The following is a 22,120-nucleotide window of genomic DNA, read 5'->3' as shown; positions in this document are numbered from 1 at the left end:
GCAGGAGGAAGGACACAGTCCTGGGTTAAGGGCTGAGACCACCCTGCTTGTTGTTGAGAAGGAAAGGTTTGCTTTGTTGATTCTCCAAAGTGTTCGTTCACCACCCTCTAAACACTATAGGCCCATTTACCAGGCAACCAGGAAGTAAAGTTTATCTTCACCCTGGTTGTTCAGTCAGGAAGACAACAGTCAGTCAAACAAGGTGGTTAAATATCCCCTTGAGGTTATCCCCGTTGACTTATCCCGTTGTTTCCAGACTGGGCACAACAACAATACAACAGCTCTTCCTGTACTGGGAACTTGGGCTGGGATTCCGGGAACTTAGGCTGGGATTCCAGGACACACATTTCACAGGTAGTTTGTTTGTAGCTGTGCTTGTTTGAGTCGCGGCCCCAGTCTCTAGTCTGGTGAGTGTGAAGACTGAGGTGTAGCCTGCATACTTCCACTAAACCAGGCTGTGTGTCCCTCTACCATGGTGACTACATAAATACACCCTAACACTGGCCCTGCCTGTCTTCCTGTTACGCCACACACACACAGCTCAGGGGGAGGATGGCTCAACCACCACAGGGGCTGGAGCTGGAGCAGGAGCAGGAGCTGGAGCCGGAGCTGGCACAAAGAAGGTTTCTGTGGAGCTGGCAGAGAGCTACAACACAGTCAGACCGTATTACTGAACTAGAGAGGCACTAGACCTACATTCTGCAGGTGTGTAAAACTGCAATAACAAGTGTAATTTACAACATAATGGTGGACATCATGATGTCCTAGTGAAACTCAATCTGAATTGAGAATGTAATGAAAACACAGCACCAGCCCGAGGAGAGGGGGCAGGGAGGCCAGCCCGAAGAGAGGGGGCAGGGAGGCCAGCCCGAAGAGAGGGGGCAGGGAGGCCAGCCCGAGGAGAGGGGGCGGGGAGGCCAGCCCGAGGAGAGGGGGCGGGGAGGCCAGCCCGAGGAGAGGGGGCGGGGAGGCCAGCCCGAGGAGAGGGGGCGGGGAGGCCAGCCCGAGGAGAGGGGGCGGGGAGGCCAGCCCGAGGAGAGGGGGCGGGGAGGCCAGCCCGAGGAGAGGGGGCGGGGAGGCCAGCCCGAAGAGAGGGGGCGGGGAGGCCAGCCCGAAGAGAGGGGGCGGGGAGGCCAGCCCGAAGAGAGGGGGCAGGGAGGCCAGCCCGAAGAGAGGGGGCAGGGAGGCCAGCCCGAGGAGAGGGGGCAGGGAGGCCAGCCCGAGGAGAGGGGGCAGGGAGGCCAGCCCGAGGAGAGGGGGCAGGGAGGCCAGCCCGAGGAGAGGGGGCAGGGAGGCCAGCCCGAGGAGAGGGGGCAGGGAGGCCAGCCCGAAGAGAGGGGGCAGGGAGGCCAGCCCGAAGAGAGGGGGCAGGGAGGCCAGCCCGAAGAGAGGGGGCAGGGAGGCCAGCCCGAAGAGAGGGGGCAGGGAGGCCAGCCCGAAGAGAGGGGGCAGGGAGGCCAGCCCGAAGAGAGGGGGCAGGGAGGCCAGCCCGAAGAGAGGGGGCAGGGAGGCCAGCCCGAAGAGAGGGGGCAGGGAGGCCAGCCCGAAGAGAGGGGGCAGGGAGGCCAGCCCGAAGAGAGGGGGCAGGGAGGCCAGCCCGAAGAGAGGGGGCAGGGAGGCCAGCCCGAGGAGAGGGGGCAGGGAGGCCAGCCCGAGGAGAGGGGGCAGGGAGGCCATCCCGAGGAGAGGGGGCAGGGAGGCCAGCCTGAAGAGAGGGGGCAGGGAGGCCAGCCTGAGGAGAGGGGGCAGGGAGGCCAGCCTGAGGAGAGGGGGCAGGGAGGCCAGCCCGAGGAGAGGGGCAGGGAGACCAGCCTGAGGAGAGGGGGCAGGGAGGCCAGCCTGAGGAGAGGGGGCAGGGAGGCCAGCCTGAGGAGGGGGCAGGGAGGCCAGCCTGAGGAGGGGGCAGGGAGGCCAGCCTGAGGAGAGGGGGCAGGGAGGCCAGCCTGAGGAGAGGGGGCAGGGAGGCCAGCCCGAGGAGAGGGGGCAGGGAGGCCAGCCCGAGGAGAGGGGGCAGGGAGGCCAGCCCGAGGAGAGGGGGCAGGGAGGCCAGCCCGAGGAGAGGGGGCAGGGAGGCCAGCCCGAGGAGAGGGGGCAGGGAGACCAGCCTTAAAGAATAAACTAAGAGAGAGACATTCTTACTGCGTAGTCAGGTCGGTAGTAGCAGCCAATACAAGATGCCTGAGGGTGAATTTCAACATACCGCCTTCCAAACCTGTCGTAATACTCATAACTAATCAACACACTGAACTACAACACTTTCTCTGAGCAACAGGGATAACAACGGTCTCTGTCATGAGTGGAGTATTTAAGTTGTCAGTTAACGCATTGTAACAAAGCATTTACTTTTTGTTCCTTTGCACACCAGTATCTCTACTTACACATCATCATCTGCACATCTATCACTCCAGTGTTTAATTGCTAAATTGTAATTATTTCGCCACTATGGCCTATTTATTGCCTTACCTCCCTAACCTTACTACATTTGCACACATTGTATATAGACTTTTCTATTGTGTTATTGACTGTACATTTGTTTATTCCATGTGAAACTCTGTGTTGTTGTTTGTGTAGCACTGCTTTGCTTTATCTTGTCCAGGTCGCAGTTGTAAATGAGAACCTGTTCTCAACTGGCCTACCTGGTTAAATAAAGGTGATATAAATATATATATATTTGCTGACAGTACACAGAGAGCAGGAAAGGTCCATTCCATAGAAACCATCCTGAATGAATTACATTTGATACGGTCCAACTACAAATTGCATATCAAATCAAACAGCATGTTGCTATGGGCTATGCTGCTAGAATGTACTGTCTGCTAATGTCCTGGGGTCTGGTCTAGCAGTAATGCAGACAACTCCAGACCACTCATCCCCCTTGGCGACTGGGGTTTGATTTAGTGATATTATTCATTTGACGAAATATTGTATCGTTTTGAAAATATCGCACTATTATTTTTGTGCACCAAAACTCCAGTATTTATCCTTCATAGCTAGTTGTCTGTAGCTGCACCAAAACTCCAGTATTTATCCTTCATAGCTTGTTCTCCATCTTTTTAAACAGGGAGAATATTTGTTTTCAGCACTTTTATGTCCATGACTGATCAAAACTTGTTTTCTCATGAGACAGAGAGAGACAGAGAGACAGAGAGACAGAGAGACAGAGAGATGACTGTAGCTGACTGTAGCTGACTGTAGCTGACTGAACGAGATCTATCTGGTTGAGGAGGGCGTTTCTATGGAAACTATTAGGCTCTAACCACTCTCGCCTGCCTGCTGAACAACACCGTGTACTAGACTGGTAACAACAACACAAACAGGATGCCTACCACCTAAAAACAATACTGCTCAGAACATATTTCATTGATTGTATATAACGAATCAGCACTCACTGTAATGAGTAAAAGCTTTTTACTTGGTTTTTCCTCTGGATATAATTTCTCTCTCCATCAACATGATTGATAAACTAATATATTATCACTTGAAAAGAGAACCTACTTTTCATAAATCCGTTGTCCCCTCATGAAGACCTTGGCTTCGTTGTCCAGAGGAAACGTCCCGTCATCTTTCCGGAAGCGATAGAACAGCTTCATGTCTTTGAACTCCTTGTGCTCGTCACAAACTGCAACACAAAAAGAGGAACAATGTTTGTTTACATTTGGCGAACTGATAATTGCGTCATATTTTTGTCCCCCCACACTAACAGCCCACTAAACAGAGCTGAGTTAGCTAACTGCTAATGGCCTCATCCCCCCCCCCCACACTAACAGCCCACTAAACAGAGCTGAGTTAGCTAACTGCTAATGGCCTCTTCTTTCCCCCACACTAACAGCCCACTAAACAGAGCTGAGTTAGCTAACTGCTAATGGCCTCTTCCCCCCCCCCCACACTAACAGCCCACTAAACAGAGCTGAGTTAGCTAACTGCTAATGGCCTCTTCTTCCCCCCCACACTAACAGCCCACTAAACAGAGCTGAGTTAGCTAACTGCTAATGGCCTATTCTTTCCCCCCACACTAACAGCCCACTAAACAGAGCTGAGTTAGCTAACTGCTAATGGCCTCTTCTTCCCCCACCCACACTAACAGCCCACTAAACAGAGCTGAGTTAGCTAACTGCTAATGGCCTCTTCTTTCCCCCACACTAACAGCCCACTAAACAGAGCTGAGTTAGCTAACTGCTAATGGCCTCTTCTTCCCCCCCACACTAACAGCCCACTAAACAGAGCTGAGTTAGCTAACTGCTAATGGCCTCTTCTTCCCCCACCCACACTAACAGCCCACTAAACAGAGCTGAGTTAGCTAACTGCTAATGGCCTCTTCTTCCCCCACCCACACTAACAGCCCACTAAACAGAGCTGAGTTAGCTAACTGCTAATGGCCTCTTCTTTCCCCCCCACACTAACAGCCCACTAAACAGAGCTGAGTTAGCTAACTGCTAATGGCCTCTTCTTCCCCCACCCACACTAACAGCCCACTAAACAGAGCTGAGTTAGCTAACTGCTAATGGCCTCTTCCCCCCCCCCCACACTAACAGCCCACTAAACAGAGCTGAGTTAGCTAACTGCTAATGGCCTCATCTCCCCCCCCCCCCCCACACTAACAGCCCACTAAACAGAGCTGAGTTAGCTAACTGCTAATGGCCTCTTCTTTCCCACCACACTAAACAGAGCTGAGTTAGCTAACTGCTAATGGCCTCTTCTTCCCCCCCCACTAAACAGAGCTGAGTTAGCTAACTGCTAATGGCCTCTTCTTCCCCCCCACTAAACAGAGCTGAGTTTACCCGAAAGCTTCGTAGTTAATAATGCCATTACGTTTCTCGACAGCCCAGCGCCAGTCAATCCTCTGAAGTGAACGAAATTTGCCAAATGAAGCACTTTGCTGTTCTTTGAGTGGTGAGGTCTGAGTTTAAAGTGTTATGTTAGCTACTCCGCTTTCTGTCAAGGATACACAGTGTGTAGCTTCTGTCTGATGACCTATGACTTTCCAGAAAGCGGAGTAGCTAACATAACCCTTTAAACTCAGATGTAGCCTAGTACAACAATGTCTTAATATATTAACCTTCAATAAGACATTGTTGTACTAGGCTACATCCGAACAGGCTGAGAGAAAGACAACCAACAGCACTAGAGAGAGACAGAGGATTCGTCTCTTCACATTAAAAATGGAAGAACATTAGGTACTAAACAAAACAACAAAAAAACGTTTGAAACAGGCAGGGACTATCTGCATACAGAAAAACAAAACAAAAAACCTGATGCAAAACATGTTCTGTTGAGTGCCCTAATGAATGACAACCAGATAGAAGTCATGTCAGAAGGCTGTAGAGAAGCAGGTTTGTAGAAGTCATGTCAGAAGGCTGTAGAGAAGCAGGTTTGTAGAAGTCATGTCAGAAGGCTGTAGAGAAGCAGGTTTGTAGAAGTCATGTCAGAAGGCTGTAGAGAACAGGTTTGTAGAAGTCATGTCAGAAGGCTGTAGAGAAGCAGGTTTGTAGAAGTCATGTCAGAAGGCTGTAGAGAAGCAGGTTTGTAGAAGTCATGTCAGAAGGCTGTAGAGAAGCAGGTTTGTAGAAGTCATGTCAGAAGGCTGTAGAGAAGCAGGTTTGTAGAAGTCATGTCAGAAGGCTGTAGAGAAGCAGGTTTGTAGAAGTCATGTCAGAAGACTGTAGAGAAGCAGGTTTGTAGAAGTCATGTCAGAAGACTGTAGAGAAGCAGGTTTGTAGAAGTCATGTCAGAAGGCTGTAGAGAAGCAGGTTTGTAGAAGTCATGTCAGAAGACTGTAGAGAAGCAGGTTTGTAGAAGTCATGTCAGAAGGCTGTAGAGAAGCAGGTTTGTAGAAGTCATGTCAGAAGGCTGTAGAGAAGCAGGTTTGTAGAAGTCATGTCAGAAGGCTGTAGAGAAGCAGGTTTGTAGAAGTCATGTCAGAAGGCTGTAGAGAAGCAGGTTTGTTATTGTTATTTTACTGCTGCTCTTTAATTACTTGTTACTTTTATTTCTTATTCTTATCCGTATTTTTTTTTTAAACTGCATTGTTGGTTAGGGGCTCATAAGTAAGCATTTTACTATAAGGTATACCTGTTGTATTCGGCGCATGTGACGAATACAATTTTATTTGAAGACTGTAGAGAAGCAGGATCTGGCTGTTCCCAGAAAACCCCAAGCTCAGAGGAGTATTAATTAGGGCACACCATAACAAAACAATGTTAGCAATGGAAAACGAAAATGAGTGTTTCTTATTGGACAGGTCCAGGAAATCTCTCCCCGTTTCAGTCCGTTTCCTTCCATTTGGCGCCTAATGAACACAGCCCAGACGTGGCTGGTCATGTCAGAAGGCCCTACCGTGATGAATGATGCTCTGATCCAGGAGTTTCTGCATGATCCTGATGGCCGTGTCTCTGTCTGACGCCTCCTTGTGCTCCAGCAGCCAGTCGATCAGCTCCTTGGCCACAAAGCAGTTGGGATACGTCCTCAGGTGATGCCTGCGGTCCTTAACCACCTTCCCTTCATGGAGACGCAGCCTGTGGAACGAACAACACAACGTCAGGCTATTGAAAAACTGTAGCCTCTCCGTCATGTGTTGTAACTACAGTACACTTGTTCAGGAAAAGATAACGCCTACAGCTAGTAATGTAGACTATTCTTACATCGTCTGTGGAACACAACGTCAGGCTATTGACATACAGTAGTGTAGCTTCTCTCTCTCTCCGTCATGTGTTGTAACTGTATCTACACAATTATGTAGCCTAGTGACATACCTCTCGCCCTCTCTCAATTCAAGGGGCTTTATAAGCATGGAAAACATGTGTTAACTTTGCCAAAGCAAGTGAAATAGATAACATACAAAAGTGAAATACACATTACACTCACAGAAGTTCCAAAAGAATAAAGACATTACAAATATGATATTATGTACACACACACTCTCCCCCTCTCCCTCCCCCTCTCTCTCTCCTGTACAGTCTCTTATAACACAGCTTTAGCTGTTAGGTCTCTGGTCTGTACTCCATGTTCTCTCAGGAAGGACATGCATGTACCTGTATTGTGTATTCCTATCACATGTTGCAGTTTCTTGGCGGTTGTCTCCAAGAGGAAGTGACAACAACAAACAGTGTGGTGCACATTGGTGGCCTCTGAACTGTGGTTATGTTAGACAGCATGCTGTTGTGTAACTGACTGACTCACCGTATAGGCTGTTATTTTTCCTTTTGTTGAAGTCAATAAGCTAGACGTGTTTTATATCCTTCATGTTAAATTGTTGATTTGAAGTTCTGTAACGAGGATATTCAGAGCATTCTGCTTGTGAGTGCACTGTGTGTGGATTATCAATGTGTTATGAAGCCTCAGTGTGACCTAGTAGGTTTTGCTCCTCAGATAAAGTGGTAGCCGGGTAGGACATCTGTCAGTACTGCGTTAGACAGGTCTGAGGAGGATGTCTATGGATGAATTAGGATTGTGTTATGGTTTCCTTATGTAGGTACAGTGCTAGTCATAAGTTTGGATACACCTACTCATTTCAGGGTTTTTATTTTTACTATTTTCTACATTTGTAGAATAATAGTGAAGACATCAAAACTATGAAATAACACATATGGAAGTATATAGTAAGCAAAAAAAAAATCTAAATATATTTGATATTCTTCAAATTAGCCACCCTTTGCCTTGATGACAGCATTGCACCCTGTAGGCATTCTCTCCAGGTAGTCACCTGGAATGCATTTCAATTAACAGGTGTGCCTTGTTAAAAAGTTCATTTGTGTCGTTTCTTTCATTCTTACTGCGTTTGAGCCAATCAGTTGTGTTGTGACAGGGTAGGGGTGGTATACAGAAGATAGCCCTATTTGGTAAAAGACCAAGTCCATATTATGGGAAGAACAGCTCAAATAAGCAAAGAGAAATGACAGACCATCATTACTTTAAGACATGGAGGTCAGACAATTTCAAGAACTTTGAAAGCTTTTTCAAGTGCAGTCGCAAAAACCATCAAGCGCTATGATGAAACTGTCTCTCATGAGGACCGCCACAGGAAAGGTAGACCCAGAGTTACCTCTGTTGCAGAGGATAAGTTCATTGGAGTTACCAGCCTCAGAAATTGCAGCCCAAATAAATGCTTCAGAGTTTATTAAGTAACAGACACATCAACTGTTCAGAGGAGACTGTGTGAATCAGGCCTTCATGGTTGAATTTCTGCAAAGAAACCACTACTAAAGGACACCAATAAGAAGAGACTTGCTTGGGCCAAGAAACACGAACACTGGACATTAGACCGGTGGAAATCTGTCCTTTGGTTCCAACCACTGTGTCATTATGAGATGCAGAGTAGGTGAACGGATGATCTCTGCATGTGTATTTCCCACCGTGAAGCATGGAGGAGGAGGTGTTATGGTGTTACAAGGTAAGCACCATCTGATTTATTTAGAATTTAAGACACACTTAACCAGCATGGCTACCACAGCATTCTGCAGCGATACGCCATCCCATCTGGTTTGGGCTTAGTGGGACTATCATTTGTTTTTCAACAGGACAATGACCCAACACACCTCCAGGCTGTGTAAGGGCTATTTGACCAAGAAGGAGTGGTGGAGTGCTGCATCAGATGACCTGGCCTCCACAATCACCCGACCTCAACCCAATTGAGATGGTTTGGGATGAGTTGGACCGCAGCGTGAAGGAAAAGCAGCCAACAAGTGCTCAGCATTTGTGGGAACTCCTTCAAAACTGTTGGAAAAGCATTCCAGGTGAAGCTGGTTAAGAGAATGCCAAGAGTGTGCAAAGCTGTCATCAAGGCAAAGGGTGGCTACTTAAATATAAAACACTTTTTTCATTACTACACGATTCCATGTGTGTTATTTCATAGTTTTGATGTCTTGAAAATAGTAAAAATAAAAAACCCTTGAAAGAGTAGGTGTTTTCAAACTTTTGACTGGTACTGTATACTGTTTGTATGCCCTATACTGTTTGTATGCCCTAAAGTGGACAGGTCTGAGGAGGACGGACAGAGGGATAAAGTAGACAGGTCTGAGGAGGACGGACAGAGGGATAAAGTAGACAGGTCTGAGGAGGACGGACAGAGGGATAAAGTAGACAGGTCTGAGGAGGATGGACAGAGGGATTAAGTAGACAGGTCTGAGGAGGACGGACAGAGGGATTAAGTAGACAGGTCTGAGGAGGATGGACAGAGGGATTAAGTAGACAGGTCTGAGGAGGATGGACAGAGGGGATTAAGTAGACAGGTCTGAGGAGGACGGACAGAGGGATTAAGTAGACAGGTCTGAGGAGGATGAAGAGATTTAGAAGTTCTTATGTAGGTGCTGCACTTCCAATAAAATGTGACAGGTGTCCTCATTACAAATTAACTAACTGAAACATTAAAATGAACGATTAACCATTTTTTTAACTGACACCACAGTATGTATAAGGGGCTGTTATGTAGGTGGTGCACGTCATATAAATCAGTCGGGTCTGAGTGATTTGGAGTGTCTATCCAGGTCATTAAATGCACAGTTAAATAAATGTCCCAGGCCTCAGCAGACAGACAGGATAGAACAAGAACTATTTACACACTCTGGGTTCCTTGTGTATTCTGGCTCCTCTTTCAGTACGAAGATGACGAAAGACAGCAGATGTGCAACTAAACCGAGCAGGAGAGTAGAGGATGAGGCAGACAAGACAAAACTCATTGATTGGCCAACGAAAGTGAGTCAAGATGTCGAAATGAATGATCCTTTAACCTTAACAAGGACACTGTCTCAAAGTGTACCCACAGTACACGTTCATAGCGGAGTAACGGAAATGTTATGTAGCCTCTTGGACTGGTCAGTGAGAGTGACCCTGAACAACACTACAACTACTAGACGGCAGATGAGTTAAAGAACAACTAGGAATAAAAGGCATCTTCCTCAAGACGTGTCCTGAATAGCCCTTGTGTTTATCGGGGTGATTCACTATAATGTTAAATGGAGAACGTTAACAAAAACAGCCATTGTTCATTACAGCTGCTCCTCTGGCTCCTCTGGGTCTCTGTAGAATCTACTACTGGCTAGCGTCTCCTGGATTAGAGGTCTCTGTAGAATCTACTACTGTCTAGCGTCTCCTGGATTAGAGGTCTCTGTAGAATCTACTACTGGCTAGCGTCTCCTGGATTAGAGGTCTCTGTAGAATCTACTACTGGCTAGCGTCTCCTGGATTAGAGGTCTCTGTAGAATCTACTACTGGCTAGCGTCTCCTGGATTAGAGGTCTCTGTAGAATCTACTACTGGCTAGCGTCTCCTGGATTAGAGGTCTCTGTAGAATCTACTACTGTCTAGAGTCTCCTGGATTAGAGGTCTCTGTAGAATCTACTACTGGCTAGCGTCTCCTGGATTAGAGGTCTCTGTAGAATCTACTACTGTCTAGCGTCTCCTGGATTAGAGGTCTCTGTAGAATCTACTACTGTCTAGCGTCTCCTGGATTAGAGGTCTCTGTAGAATCTACTACTGTCTAGAGTCTCCTGGATTAGAGGTTTCTGTAGAATCTACTACTGGCTAGCGTCTCCTGGATTAGAGGTCTCTGTAGAATCTACTACTGTCTAGCGTCTCCTGGATTAGAGGTCTCTGTAGAATCTACTACTGTCTAGCGTCTCCTGGATTAGAGGTCTCTGTAGAATCTACTACTGGCTAGCGTCTCCTGGATTAGAGGTTTCTGTAGAATCTACTACTGTCTAGTGTCTCCTGGATTAGAGGTCTCTGTAGAATCTACTACTGGCTAGCGTCTCCTGGATTAGAGGTCTCTGTAGAATCTACTACTGTCTAGCGTCTCCTGGATTAGAGGTCTCTGTAGAATCTACTACTGTCTAGCGTCTCCTGGATTAGAGGTCTCTGTAGAATCTACTACTGTCTAGCGTCTCCTGGATTAGAGGTCTCTGTAGAATCTACTACTGTCTAGAGTCTCCTGGATTAGAGGTTTCTGTAGAATCTACTACTGGCTAGCGTCTCCTGGATTAGAGGTCTCTGTAGAATCTACTACTGTCTAGCGTCTCCTGGATTAGAGGTCTCTGTAGAATCTACTACTGTCTAGCGTCTCCTGGATTAGAGGTCTCTGTAGAATCTACTACTGGCTAGCGTCTCCTGGATTAGAGGTCTCTGTAGAATCTACTACTGTCTAGTGTCTCCTGGATTAGAGGTCTCTGTAGAATCTACTACTGGCTAGCGTCTCCTGGATTAGAGGTCTCTGTAGAATCTACTACTGTCTAGCGTCTCCTGGATTAGAGGTCTCTGTAGAATCTACTACTGGCTAGCGTCTCCTGGATTAGAGGTCTCTGTAGAATCTACTACTGTCTAGCGTCTCCTGGATTAGATTTGGCAGCTCAGTCCGAGCCTCGAGGCCCTATAGGGCTCTTGTCAAAGTAGTGCACTATGTAGCGAGTAACCTAAACCCACAGGGCAACCCGCCATGAATCCACACGGCTTGGTTTCCTCACTATAATTATAAAGGCAGGGGTCAAAATACCATTCTAACCCTACCGAATTGAAGGCTTACATCCTGTTATAATGTCTAGTTTTTTATTTATTTAACTAGGCAAGTCAGTTAAGAACAAATTCTTATTTACAATGACGGCCTAGGAACAGTGGGTTAACTGCCTTGATCAGGGGCAGAACGACAGATTTTTACCTTGTCAGCTCAGGGATTCGATCTAGCAACCTTTCGGTTACTGGCCCAACGCTCTGACCACTAGGCTACCTGCTAGTCCAACGCTCTGACCACTAGGCTACCCGCTAGTCCAACGCTCTGACCACTAGGCTACCTGCTAGTCCAACGCTCTGACCACTAGGCTACCTGCTAGTCCAACGCAGGATATCATAAGGTGAATGCACCAACTTGTAAGTCGCTCTGGATAAGAGCGTCTGCTAAATGACTTAAATGTAAATGTAAATGTAGCCCAACGCTCTGACCACTAGGCTACCTGCTAGTCCAACGCTCTGACCACTAGGCTACCCGCTAGTCCAACGCTCTGACCACTAGGCTACCCGCTAGTCCAACGCTCTGACCACTAGGCTACCCGCTAGTCCAACGCTCTGACCACTAGGCTACCCGCTAGTCCAACGCTCTGACCACTAGGCTACCCGCTAGTCCAACGCTCTGACCACTAGGCTACCCGCTAGTCCAACGCTCTGACCACTAGGCTACCCGCTAGTCCAACGATCTGACCACTAGGCTACCTGCTAGTCCAACGCTCTGACCACTAGGCTACCTGCTAGTCCAACGCAGGATATCATAAGGTGAATGCACCAACTTGTAAGTCGCTCTGGATAAGAGCGTCTGCTAAATGACTTAAATGTAAATGTAGCCCAACGCTCTGACCACTAGGCTACCCGCTAGTCCAACGCTCTGACCACTAGGCTACCTGCCGATTAGCTACGAGCTAATCTTCAGCACAACAGCATGTCTTGTACTCTTGTTCAACTGGGCCAAAAAGGAGGCAGGTGCACCATGTTCAGCTGTGACCAGTTATCCCAGGCAGCGCTGCTAGTGCTAGCCAGTAGCCAGCAACATCTGTGTCGGCATGTCTAAGACAGGGCACTCTATTCCCATACCCTAGAAAGGCAGCAGGGAGCCATTTGGGAGGCAGACATAGTCTATCCCCAGATGACCTCTAGTCAATGATATGATTTAGAGACACAAGTCTTCCTGTTCTTAGTTACATTAAGCATGTGGTCATTACTTTGTTGGGAGAAAAACATGCCAACTAGACCAGACTAGTACTGTGCCATGCTGTGGCAGGTTAAAATACATGCCAACTAGACCAGACTAGTAGTGTGCCATGCTGTGGCAGGTTAAAATACATGCCAACTAGACCAGACTAGTAGTGTGCCATGCTGTGGCAGGTTAAAATACATGCCAACTAGACCAGACTAGTAGTGTGCCAGGTTATAATACATGCCAACTAGACCAGACTAGTAGTGTGCCAGGTTATAATACATGCCAACTAGACCAGACTAGTAGTGTGCCATGCTGTGGCAGGTTAAAATACATGCCAACTAGACCAGAATAGTAGTGTGCCAGGTTATAATACATGCCAACTAGACCAGACTAGTACTGTGCCATGCAGGTTAAAAGTAGGGCCGGGAGAATACTTGTTAGTATCGTGGCAAGGAAACGTAACAAAGCGGATTTAACTTCTTTAGGAAAACATTACGTTGTCATTCAGAGACACGTATTTATTTATCAAAGTTACAGCGCACAATATTTTACACAAAGCAGGTTTTTAAAAGAACCAAAGAGTTTGGTTCACCGGATGTGCTACCTGTCCCAGACCTGCAGTTTTCAACTCTCTAGAGACAGCAGGAGCGGTAGAGATACTCTTAATGATCGGCTATGAAAAGCCAACTGACATTTACTCCTGAGGTGCTGCACCCAGCACTTTGAGATATCAGCTGATGTAAGAAGGGCTATATAAATACATTTGATTTGGTCTGCTTCCTGTTTTCATTTTCGCCATAGAAAAAAAAAATGCGATACTGATATGATCACAGCCCTAGTTAAGTGTGACAATTTTAGAGCGGGTCAAAGATTAACCGTGATAGGGAACACTGACATTGAGTTTATTGACTGACCCATGTGATTTGACCATGATGAGGTTAAAGATCTGTAAACACACAGCAACTTCCCCTCCACACACACATCCTGACAGGTGATAAAACGTTTCAATGCCAATTATAATGAGTCATTTCACTGACGTTTTACACTCACTGCTGTCCCTTACTGTTCTCTCAATCATGCTTTTTATGGCACCACTAATATGGGCCAAGGGTGTGTGTGTGTGAGTGTGAGTGTGTGTGTGTATGCTCTGTTCCACAAATAGCAGGTGTTACTTCTCTTCCACTAAAACAAGCAGCAGTGATCTTCGGATTAACACCACAATGAATGAATTGCTTTCAGTTACACAATGCAAAAAAACCTTTGACACTTGAAATAATCATATTGTGTGCACTAGGCCAGTACAACGCAATACACATTGGCATTGCAGAAAAGGTATTGTATCTGTGCGTTGGTTTGAATGGGTACAATTCACGCCTTTGTTTGAAAAGCCGCAACACAGTTTGAACAGGATCATACAGAGCTCTCAGCTCGAGCCAGCCACTCCTACCTCAACTGCTCTCCGGTGACGAGAACCTCGGCCATGCGCTCGAGCTCCGCAGCCTTCTTCTGCATTGTATTCCCGATACCATCCATCGCTTTACAACTGTTAAAATAACGGGAAAATGATCAGCACCGTAAATACTGTACACAAGCCAAAGGCATCATAGCCTGTGAAAACGACCTAAAGTACACCATACATAGCTGCCTATCCTTATGTCATTGACAAGCCGTCTGAATAGATCAACTGTATTCTGTCCTAATGACTGTAGCTATACTGTGTCAGTGTCATAACTGTGACGTAACCAGTCATTTGTATATAAAAAAGATTTGCAGAAAATCAACAGCACAATCTATTGAAATAAACGGGATAGTTTAGATAACGTTAGCTCACAGTGCAATCATATCCTCCATGATCACAGGTAAAACACCCCTACTGTGGGCCATCTCTGACACACATGTGCTGATCATTACTTGCACATTTAAATGCATAATTAAAAAAAAAGAATTTACCTTGCAACCACCATGGATGAAAAATAGCTGATTTATTGTTCCTCGAGATCACGTTGTCCTAGATTTGCAAACCAGCAGCATAATCTGAGAAATGCATTTCAAAAAAACAAGTTTCACACAGTGAAAAATGGACAGAAGCTATCTATAGCTATGCAAGAGGGGACACTAGCTTGATGTTTAACTTCTTTTGTATTCTAAAAATGTAACTGGTCCGCTACCCATCTAAACGTATCCATATTGTTTTCTCGTCGGTAAAGCTTCATTCAACGAACAGCGATTCCTTGTGAAATGTGCATAGATTTCTTCAGTAGTAATGAACTCCACTCGCACCTCTGTCTCTGTTTACTACGCGATCCTACCATGAACAGCACGTTGACATCGTGCAGTGTTGCCGACTTTTTTTCGGTGATTACTGCTATTGGCTCCTTGATTTGTCGCTAGAAGACGCTAGATTACGTTTTACCGTTTCCGCGACGACGTCACAACACGAATTTGCCTTGATGCGGCAAAACTGCGGTCCCCACGTCGCGTTTTCGCCCTCGCCCACCGCACGTTGTGCTTCTCTGATTATTGCCGCATTCAAGTGTTAGTTGGAACTAAGAAACTCGGAAATGTCCGACTTGCCACAAGGTTGTAGTTATACACGCGTGCAACCAGGAAATATCAGAGTTTCCTCGTTTCAACTAGTACGTGAACGCAGCATGTGAGTGCGTCGTTGATGTGATTTCTGTTGCACAGACAGCTTCTCCCACTGTTGTTTGCGGCAGAATTGAGTGGGAAAAGTCGCTAAATGCTATCAAAATCATAGAAACCCTCTGTGTCAAAACCCCAAAGGCAGCCTGAAAAAGAAAATCAGAATTTGACGCTAGAATCTTTTACCAATAAAAGTCGCTGGAGGGGTCTGAAAACTCGCTTAATATAGCGACAAAGTTGCTAAATTGGCAACGCTCAAGACAAGTGGGCACTGTGGAAGTAAACCAAGAAGGCGCGATATATGAAAATGTTACAGAATCGGATACGTGGACGAGTCTCTAACCAACAAACTGCACTCACTCGGTGTGCTAAACGAGCTAAATCAAGCGCATCGCCCTTGGCGCTATGGTTAGGTTCAGTGACCGTAGATGAAGGTTGGGTTCCATCTGATAATTTCCAGTGGTAGATTTTTAGCACCGTGCACCCATGTAGGGTGAACTCAGCGTGCTGCGGGGACATAAATCGACTGTACTGTAGGAGGGACAACGTGACGTAATCGAGAATTTCATTGGCCTATGCCGATGTCAATCAAATATGCCTTCGTACTTCCGGTATATATTGCGGGAAAATTAATCTAGCGAGAATCATATTTGGTTGGAGTACACTACAAAATAGATTATTTCTCATTACATTTATAGTTAGCGCATATATTAGAACCAAATGTCGAGAACATTAGAAGAGGTGCAGGCTACCATACAAATCGCCAAACTAAAAGAGAATGATTTGCAGAACACAATTCACTGTTTAACTTTTGGAGAAAGCGTCTCGTCCGGAGACTACTGCCTGATGGAACTGGATGACACACTCTGTAAACACATAGAAGCAGGAAAGAGGTAAAGTAGCTGCATAGTTACAATGTAGCTAATTCAACATAAATACACAGTTAAGAGATTAAACACAGTTACGTTAATAGACGTAGCTAGTTATGTAAATAGATATGTGCGGTGTGTTGTCTCTTCTAAACATTCGCAGGTGACGGGTTGGTTTACGCGAGATTTTGTTCTGGGTTCACAGATTACGTGTATGTAGTGTGCGTTGGCAACCCATCTGGCGTCTTACCGGATGTCTGCAGGCATTTGCTCCAACACACCTGATTCTATGCTTGAGCTTCCCCATCAGGACCTTGATAAACTGAATCAGGTGTGTTGGACGGAAACAGGGATGGATTTAAAGGTTTATGGAGTCTACCGTTACTCCTTAGTCCAAGGACTTTACATGTTCTGTTTAAAGGGCAAATTGGCTCCAGAAGCCAAAACGGCCAAATACTCAAACTAAACTTGAATCGATTCACAATTGCAGTACAGTCCTAGAAACCTAAATCCCACTACTTTTCATATCACATAAAAAAAACCTTACCAAGAGATGCGGGTTAATGTATAGACTGAGCGTCGTGTCTCTTGTTTAAACTCTTGTTTAAACCTTCAGAATACCCTTTCATCCAATGACTCTTATGTGTGATGTGATGGTCAAGGGCTACCCAGCTACTACCTCTATAGGAGGAGGGTTGTCCAGCCCTGGTGAAAACAACTCATCCAGCTGTCGCCACTTCCTCTACACGTCAACATTAAACACGTCAACATTAAACAGTCTGTTTAACGTTGACGTGTAGAGAGACTGTTTTAATGTTGAGTCTCTCTACACGTCAACGATGTCAACAATCTCTCTCCTTTATCCTTGTTCTCCACTGCAGCCTGGTTATCAGAGGAGACCTGGATGAGAGGGCTGTCCTGTGCAGTGAAGACAAGACGTATGACCTGAAGATAGCCGACACCTCCAACCTGCTGCTGTTAGTGCCTGGCTGCCTGACTCCAGATCAGCTGACTACTGACAACCAGGCCAGTTCTCAGCTGGTCCATGCACAGGTAGGAGTCTATCAACTATCTGAACACAATGAATGTCTCCTGTGTGACAGCCATTTTGAAAATCACTGATCTGGAATTGAATGTCTGTACAGTAGATATGACGTTACCGTGCTTACACCCGCACACTAAATAGTTATAGACATTATAACACAGTCAGTTCATTGTGATGTATTAAATGTTTTTCTAATGCACTGTGTTCACCTACATTAGTGGGTCCCAAACTTTTCATAGTCTCGTACCCCTTCAAGCATTCAACCTCCAGCTGTACCCCCTCTAACACCAGGGTCAGCGCACTCTCAAATGTTGTTTTTTTGTCATCATTGTAAGCCTGCCACACACACACTACACAATACATTTATTAAACATAAGAATGAGTGTGAGTTTTTGTCACTTCCCATGAGCCGGGTTGTGACACATGGCTCTTATAGGACCAAGGCACAAATAATAATATAATGATAATCAATAATTTTGCTCTTTATTTAGCCATCTTACATATAAAACCTTATTTGTTCACTGAAAATTGTAATGAGAAGGGTGTGCTTGACAGGATGCACATAGCTCTGCAATGTTGGGCTGTATTGGAGAGAGTTTCAGTCTTAAATCATTTTCCACACACAGTCTGTGCCTGTATTTAGTTATCATGCTAGTGAGGGCCAAGAATCCACTCACATAGGTATGTGGTTGCAAATGGCATCTGTGTATTAACAGCTCGATTTGCCAAGGCAGGATACTCTTGAGTGCAGCCCAATCCAGAAATCTGGCTGTGGCTTCCGGTTAAATAGAATTTATTCACAGAACCGCTTGTTGCAATTTCTATGAGGCTCTCTTGTTCAGATATCGGTAAGTGGACTGGAGGCTGGGCATGAAAGGGACAACCAAAGTCCATTTGATGTCACAAAGCTGTCCAATACTTTAAAAATATCCTCATGTTGTCCTGGTTTCCAGTGGTTTGCAGAAGAGGATTTCTTCCTTATTTGACCTCCCATAAACGTAACAGACATATACCAGGAGCTGTGCCAGACCCGCCACGTCTGCTGACTCATCCAGCTGTAACGCATAGAATTCACTGGCTTGTATACGAAGCAGTAATTGTTTCAAAACATCTCCTGCCAGGTCAATGATGTGTCGTGAAACAGTGTTGTTTGATGAAGTCATTGTCTGTATAGTTTTTGGGGCCTTTTCCCCCAGCATTGTCCCAGCCATATCCGCAGCAGCAGGAAGAATTAAGTCCTCCACAATAGTATGGGGCTTGCCTGTCCTAGCTACTCGGTAGCTCACCATATAAGACTCTTCTAGCCCCTTCTTATTCATGGTATCTGTTGCTTTTATACATGTCTTACTACTCGAAAGTCATCTTTATTCTCGCTCAAACTCCCTAGGCTTATTTTTCAAGTTGTCATGTTTCGTTTCTAAATATCGGCGCAATGTTGAAGGTTTCCCGCGAGAGAGTAACGCTTAATGTGATTGGATGTTAATTATTTGACTAGGCTACCTGTATTTGACACTGTTGTTATTTCGCTGAACACTAGATGGTTTCAGTTTATTTTTGGCAGTGAAACGAGGATACTCAGGCGAGGGAAAAAAACTCACCCAAATGTATAGCCCCGTTGGAAAATATAAATGGACTGTTTGTAAATGTGAAAGATTTTGTCGTTACCCCAGTTTGGGAATACCTGACCCACATCATTCAATGTTCTCAATACTGTATGACTTTCCCCAAATGTTACACACAAATAATGCTCTCCAGTACCTACAGAATGTTGCGGTGTGAAATAACATGCTGAAATGTATACAGGACTAAGAAATGACCCTTTTCCCCCCAACAGATTTGGGGCTTTTCTAACAGTTACTGGGAGTTGAGGAAGCGCCATCCCAAACTAAAGAAGCTGAAGAAACTTCTGATGGAGAATCCGTACGAGGGGCCAGGTGTCAGTGGGCAGGAGGATGTCCCGGAGGGGAAGGTACTTATTAACTCTACTATATTATATGCTATTTTAGCAGACGCTTTTATCCAGAGAGACTTACAGTCCATTAATCTTAAGGTAGGACTGTCACATTCATAGTCGGTACAACTTTTCCTCAATAAAGCAACTATCAGCGACGTTAGTGCCGCTAAGAAAAGACACGTGCAAGAAAGGCTAGTACACCCTAGAACATCATCTCTATTGTACACTGAGTAAAATGAACCTATGGATTGTTGATCATTGCCTCTACGCTAACGTTCTCTGTTTTTAAAAAACGTTTCCTTTTGGTAGTCCCGTGTGGCTCAGTTGGTAGAATATGGAGTTTGCAACGCCAGAGTTGTGGGTTCGATTCCCACGAGAGACCAGGACAAAAAAAAGTATGGCTCTGGATAAGAGAGTCTGCTAAATGACTCAAATGTAAAATGTACACTATGGGAGACCTGCTTGATAAAATGTTTCCTTTTGGCAGTACACTATGGGAGACCTGCTTGATAAAACGTTTCCTTTTGGCAGTACACTATGGGAGACCTGCTTGATAAAACGTTTCCTTTTGGCAGTACACTATGGGAGACCTGCTTGAAAGAATCCAAGCAAGTGAGGAGGAACTGGAGGCCCAGCTACAGACTATTCATGCCTGTGAGGTCAACAGTAAGAATGATTCTCAAATCTTCCAAATGTTTATTTTCTCACACTTTCCATTTAGATATGTGATCTACTGTATGTGGTTTGTGTCCTATACATGAAATATCATTCTGGCCTTGGTGTATCCACATGCATGAGGATGTGTTTGTTTGTCCTGTGCTCTTTTCACATGTTCCCCTCTTGTGTATTCCAGGCTACTGGAGGCTGTTGGATTTTGACTATGAGATGAGGCTACTGGGTCACATCACTCAGCTGGTGGACTCTGAGTCCTGGTCCTTCAGTAAAGTCCCTCTTCGTGTCAGTCTGGAGGAGTTAGGACGTCTGGAGCCACAGTAGGTGCAGTTAGGCAACGTTACGGCTGTCCCGTAGGGCGGCGCACAATTGGCCCAGTGTCGTCCGGGTTTGGCCGGTGTAGGCCGTCATTGTAAATAAGAATTTGTTCTTAACTGACTTGCCTAGTTAAATAAAATGTAAAAGTGGAGAGTAGTTTGATGTAATACTTAGGTAGTCATCATGTTGTAAGCTCTGTCAAAGGCCACATTTGACTAAAGGCTCAGGACAACAAATATCTTTAAATGTGCATTCAACCGAAGAGTGCGGAAGCTCTGTTCTGTTGGATGTAATCGTCATGACAACATTGAAGTGTGCATGCATGTGGGGGGGATACATGTATTCGTTTAATACTCATCCAAACCCCTTCTCCTGCCCAGGGAGATGATAGAGCACAGCTTGAACTGTTATGGAAGGCGCTACACGGACAACGGTAAGTAAGAAAGTACTGAACGTTTTTAATGCTTTGGTGTGCTGTAGAGTGACACACAAGCCAAGTACCTCTTCCCTCATGCACTATTTTGGCTCTTCACAGCTATTTAATTGATATTAAACAGAAACGAAAATGTCATATTTTTCAGATGAGGTGTTCTTTGCGCTGAACGAGGACAAGGTGTGCAGAGCCACAGCTCAGATGCTGCTGCAGAACGCGGTGAAGTTCAACATGGCAGAGTTCCAGGAGGTGTGGCAGCAAAGTGTCCCAGAGGGCATGGGCACTAGACTGGACCAGCTGAAGGTGAGGAAGGGGACAGACTGGCAGCGCACAGATGGATGGGCCAGTTTTCCAGATTAAACCTAGTGCAGAAAATGTAGGGAAAATGGCGCCACATAGCTTCCAGAAAATTAGGGATTTCGTGGCTAATTTGAGGTTAGGATGTTTTTCTGCGCACAGATTATGCATGTATGAACTACACATTGACACATCCAGCCCAACTCGGGAAGTTGAAAAAATACTTACTAGTCAAAATTCCAGAGCATGTCTTTAACGACACAGTTTTTTTTACATGTGGACAAGACTATTCTCAGATTCTACAGCAAAATATCTCATAATGGATGTTTACGTTTTAGGCATTACAGCAGGCTTTATTTTAGCTTTAGAAATATGGTAATTACACATTTTTAAAGACGTGGTGGTTGTTGGCAGACATGATTACCAGATCATCCAGATGGTTATGGGTTTGTATACAGAGTCTAGCCCTTGTGGACCGCAGCTCCAAACCAGAGACCATATTTCTGCTGAGAGTGGAAGATCTTCCCGAGGACACACTGGAGAGATTCACCCATCTCTTCACCATGAGAGAGAAGTGGACCGAGGAGGACATCACCCCTTACATACAGTGAGTAAAACTGCGCATCAGAATGACCGTTGTTTCTGTACTGTACAATAATGACTTTTAGAGATTTAGACTTGTGTGCCAGATGTTTGTGGTGTCAGACACAGCTAGGTAGTGTTGGTCCAACTTTCTTGCTTTATCTGGAAAGCTCTCTGTGTTAAAGTATTGAGGATCAATCGTTGTTATTTTCATACAGGGACTTGTGTGGAGAAAAGCAAACGACTGGAGCTCTTCTGACCAAATACGCTCGTTTGTCCACGCAAAACGGAATTAAAGTCTTCAATTCAAGAAGGACAGTGGCAACATGAAGACGATTGGATATCTTAATTGACCAGCAAAGTTGTTTGGAATCTGTGTATTGTTGTATTTGTTAAAATGTTGTAATAAAAATCTAATGTTTTTGTAATTATTACCTACTTTGTGTTTTTCCTCCCACCTATACTGTATATCTTCTGCTTTATTCATAATGTCACAGTTTGATCATTTAGTGACCTCCAGTGGCAAGAGGCAGAAGGGCAGTGACAAGAAGGCTTTCAAATAAAATTTGTTTTAATTTCTAAAAGAACATAAAAATTATCCAACCCAATATTTTACTGTTGGAAACAAGGTTAGGATA

At 45.5% G+C, this 22,120-nt stretch overlaps 2 protein-coding genes across 4 annotated transcripts in view; one reads left to right on the top strand and one right to left on the bottom strand.

The window, feature by feature from the left end:
• deptor (DEP domain containing MTOR-interacting protein) overlaps nucleotides 1-15,799 on the bottom strand; it is an 81,015-nt gene extending 65,216 nt beyond the window's left edge. Inside the window, exons 1-5 of one of the 2 annotated variants that reach the window (XM_071395777.1) lie at nucleotides 15,673-15,799; nucleotides 14,620-14,703; nucleotides 14,117-14,212; nucleotides 6,334-6,512; nucleotides 3,496-3,619 (exon numbers count right to left, since the gene is read on the bottom strand). In XM_071395777.1, the coding sequence (XP_071251878.1) occupies nucleotides 3,496-3,619; nucleotides 6,334-6,512; nucleotides 14,117-14,212; nucleotides 14,620-14,633 (413 nt within the window). In that variant the 5' untranslated portion in view covers nucleotides 14,634-14,703; nucleotides 15,673-15,799. Of the gene's footprint in view, nucleotides 1-3,495; nucleotides 3,620-6,333; nucleotides 6,513-14,116; nucleotides 14,213-14,619; nucleotides 14,704-14,837; nucleotides 15,088-15,672 lie in introns of those variants that run through there. The other variant, XM_071395778.1, reaches the window with a different exon arrangement.
• A 106-nt stretch (nucleotides 15,800-15,905) lies between these two features.
• Nucleotides 15,906-21,910, top strand: dscc1 (DNA replication and sister chromatid cohesion 1). 2 transcript variants are annotated; one of them, XM_071395779.1, is made up of 9 exons: nucleotides 15,906-16,205; nucleotides 17,063-17,234; nucleotides 19,061-19,195; nucleotides 19,756-19,846; nucleotides 20,034-20,172; nucleotides 20,551-20,603; nucleotides 20,752-20,906; nucleotides 21,359-21,507; nucleotides 21,701-21,910. In XM_071395779.1, the coding sequence occupies exons 1-9, from the start codon at nucleotides 16,033-16,035 to the stop codon at nucleotides 21,810-21,812; spliced, it is 1,179 nt and encodes a 392-aa protein (XP_071251880.1). In that variant the 5' UTR covers nucleotides 15,906-16,032; the 3' UTR covers nucleotides 21,813-21,910. The 2 variants fall into 2 exon arrangements, with proteins under 2 accessions (XP_071251880.1, XP_071251881.1); XM_071395780.1 differs by lacking the exon at nucleotides 15,906-16,205 and adding an exon at nucleotides 16,569-16,929.
• Nucleotides 21,911-22,120: the final 210 nt, after the last annotated feature.

Source organism: Salvelinus alpinus, chromosome 4 (assembly GCF_045679555.1).
Source record: "Salvelinus alpinus chromosome 4, SLU_Salpinus.1, whole genome shotgun sequence".
Lineage (NCBI taxonomy): Eukaryota > Metazoa > Chordata > Actinopteri > Salmoniformes > Salmonidae > Salvelinus > Salvelinus alpinus.
Note: the sequence above shows the minus strand (reverse complement) of the source record. Positions and strands in the feature narration are given on the sequence as shown.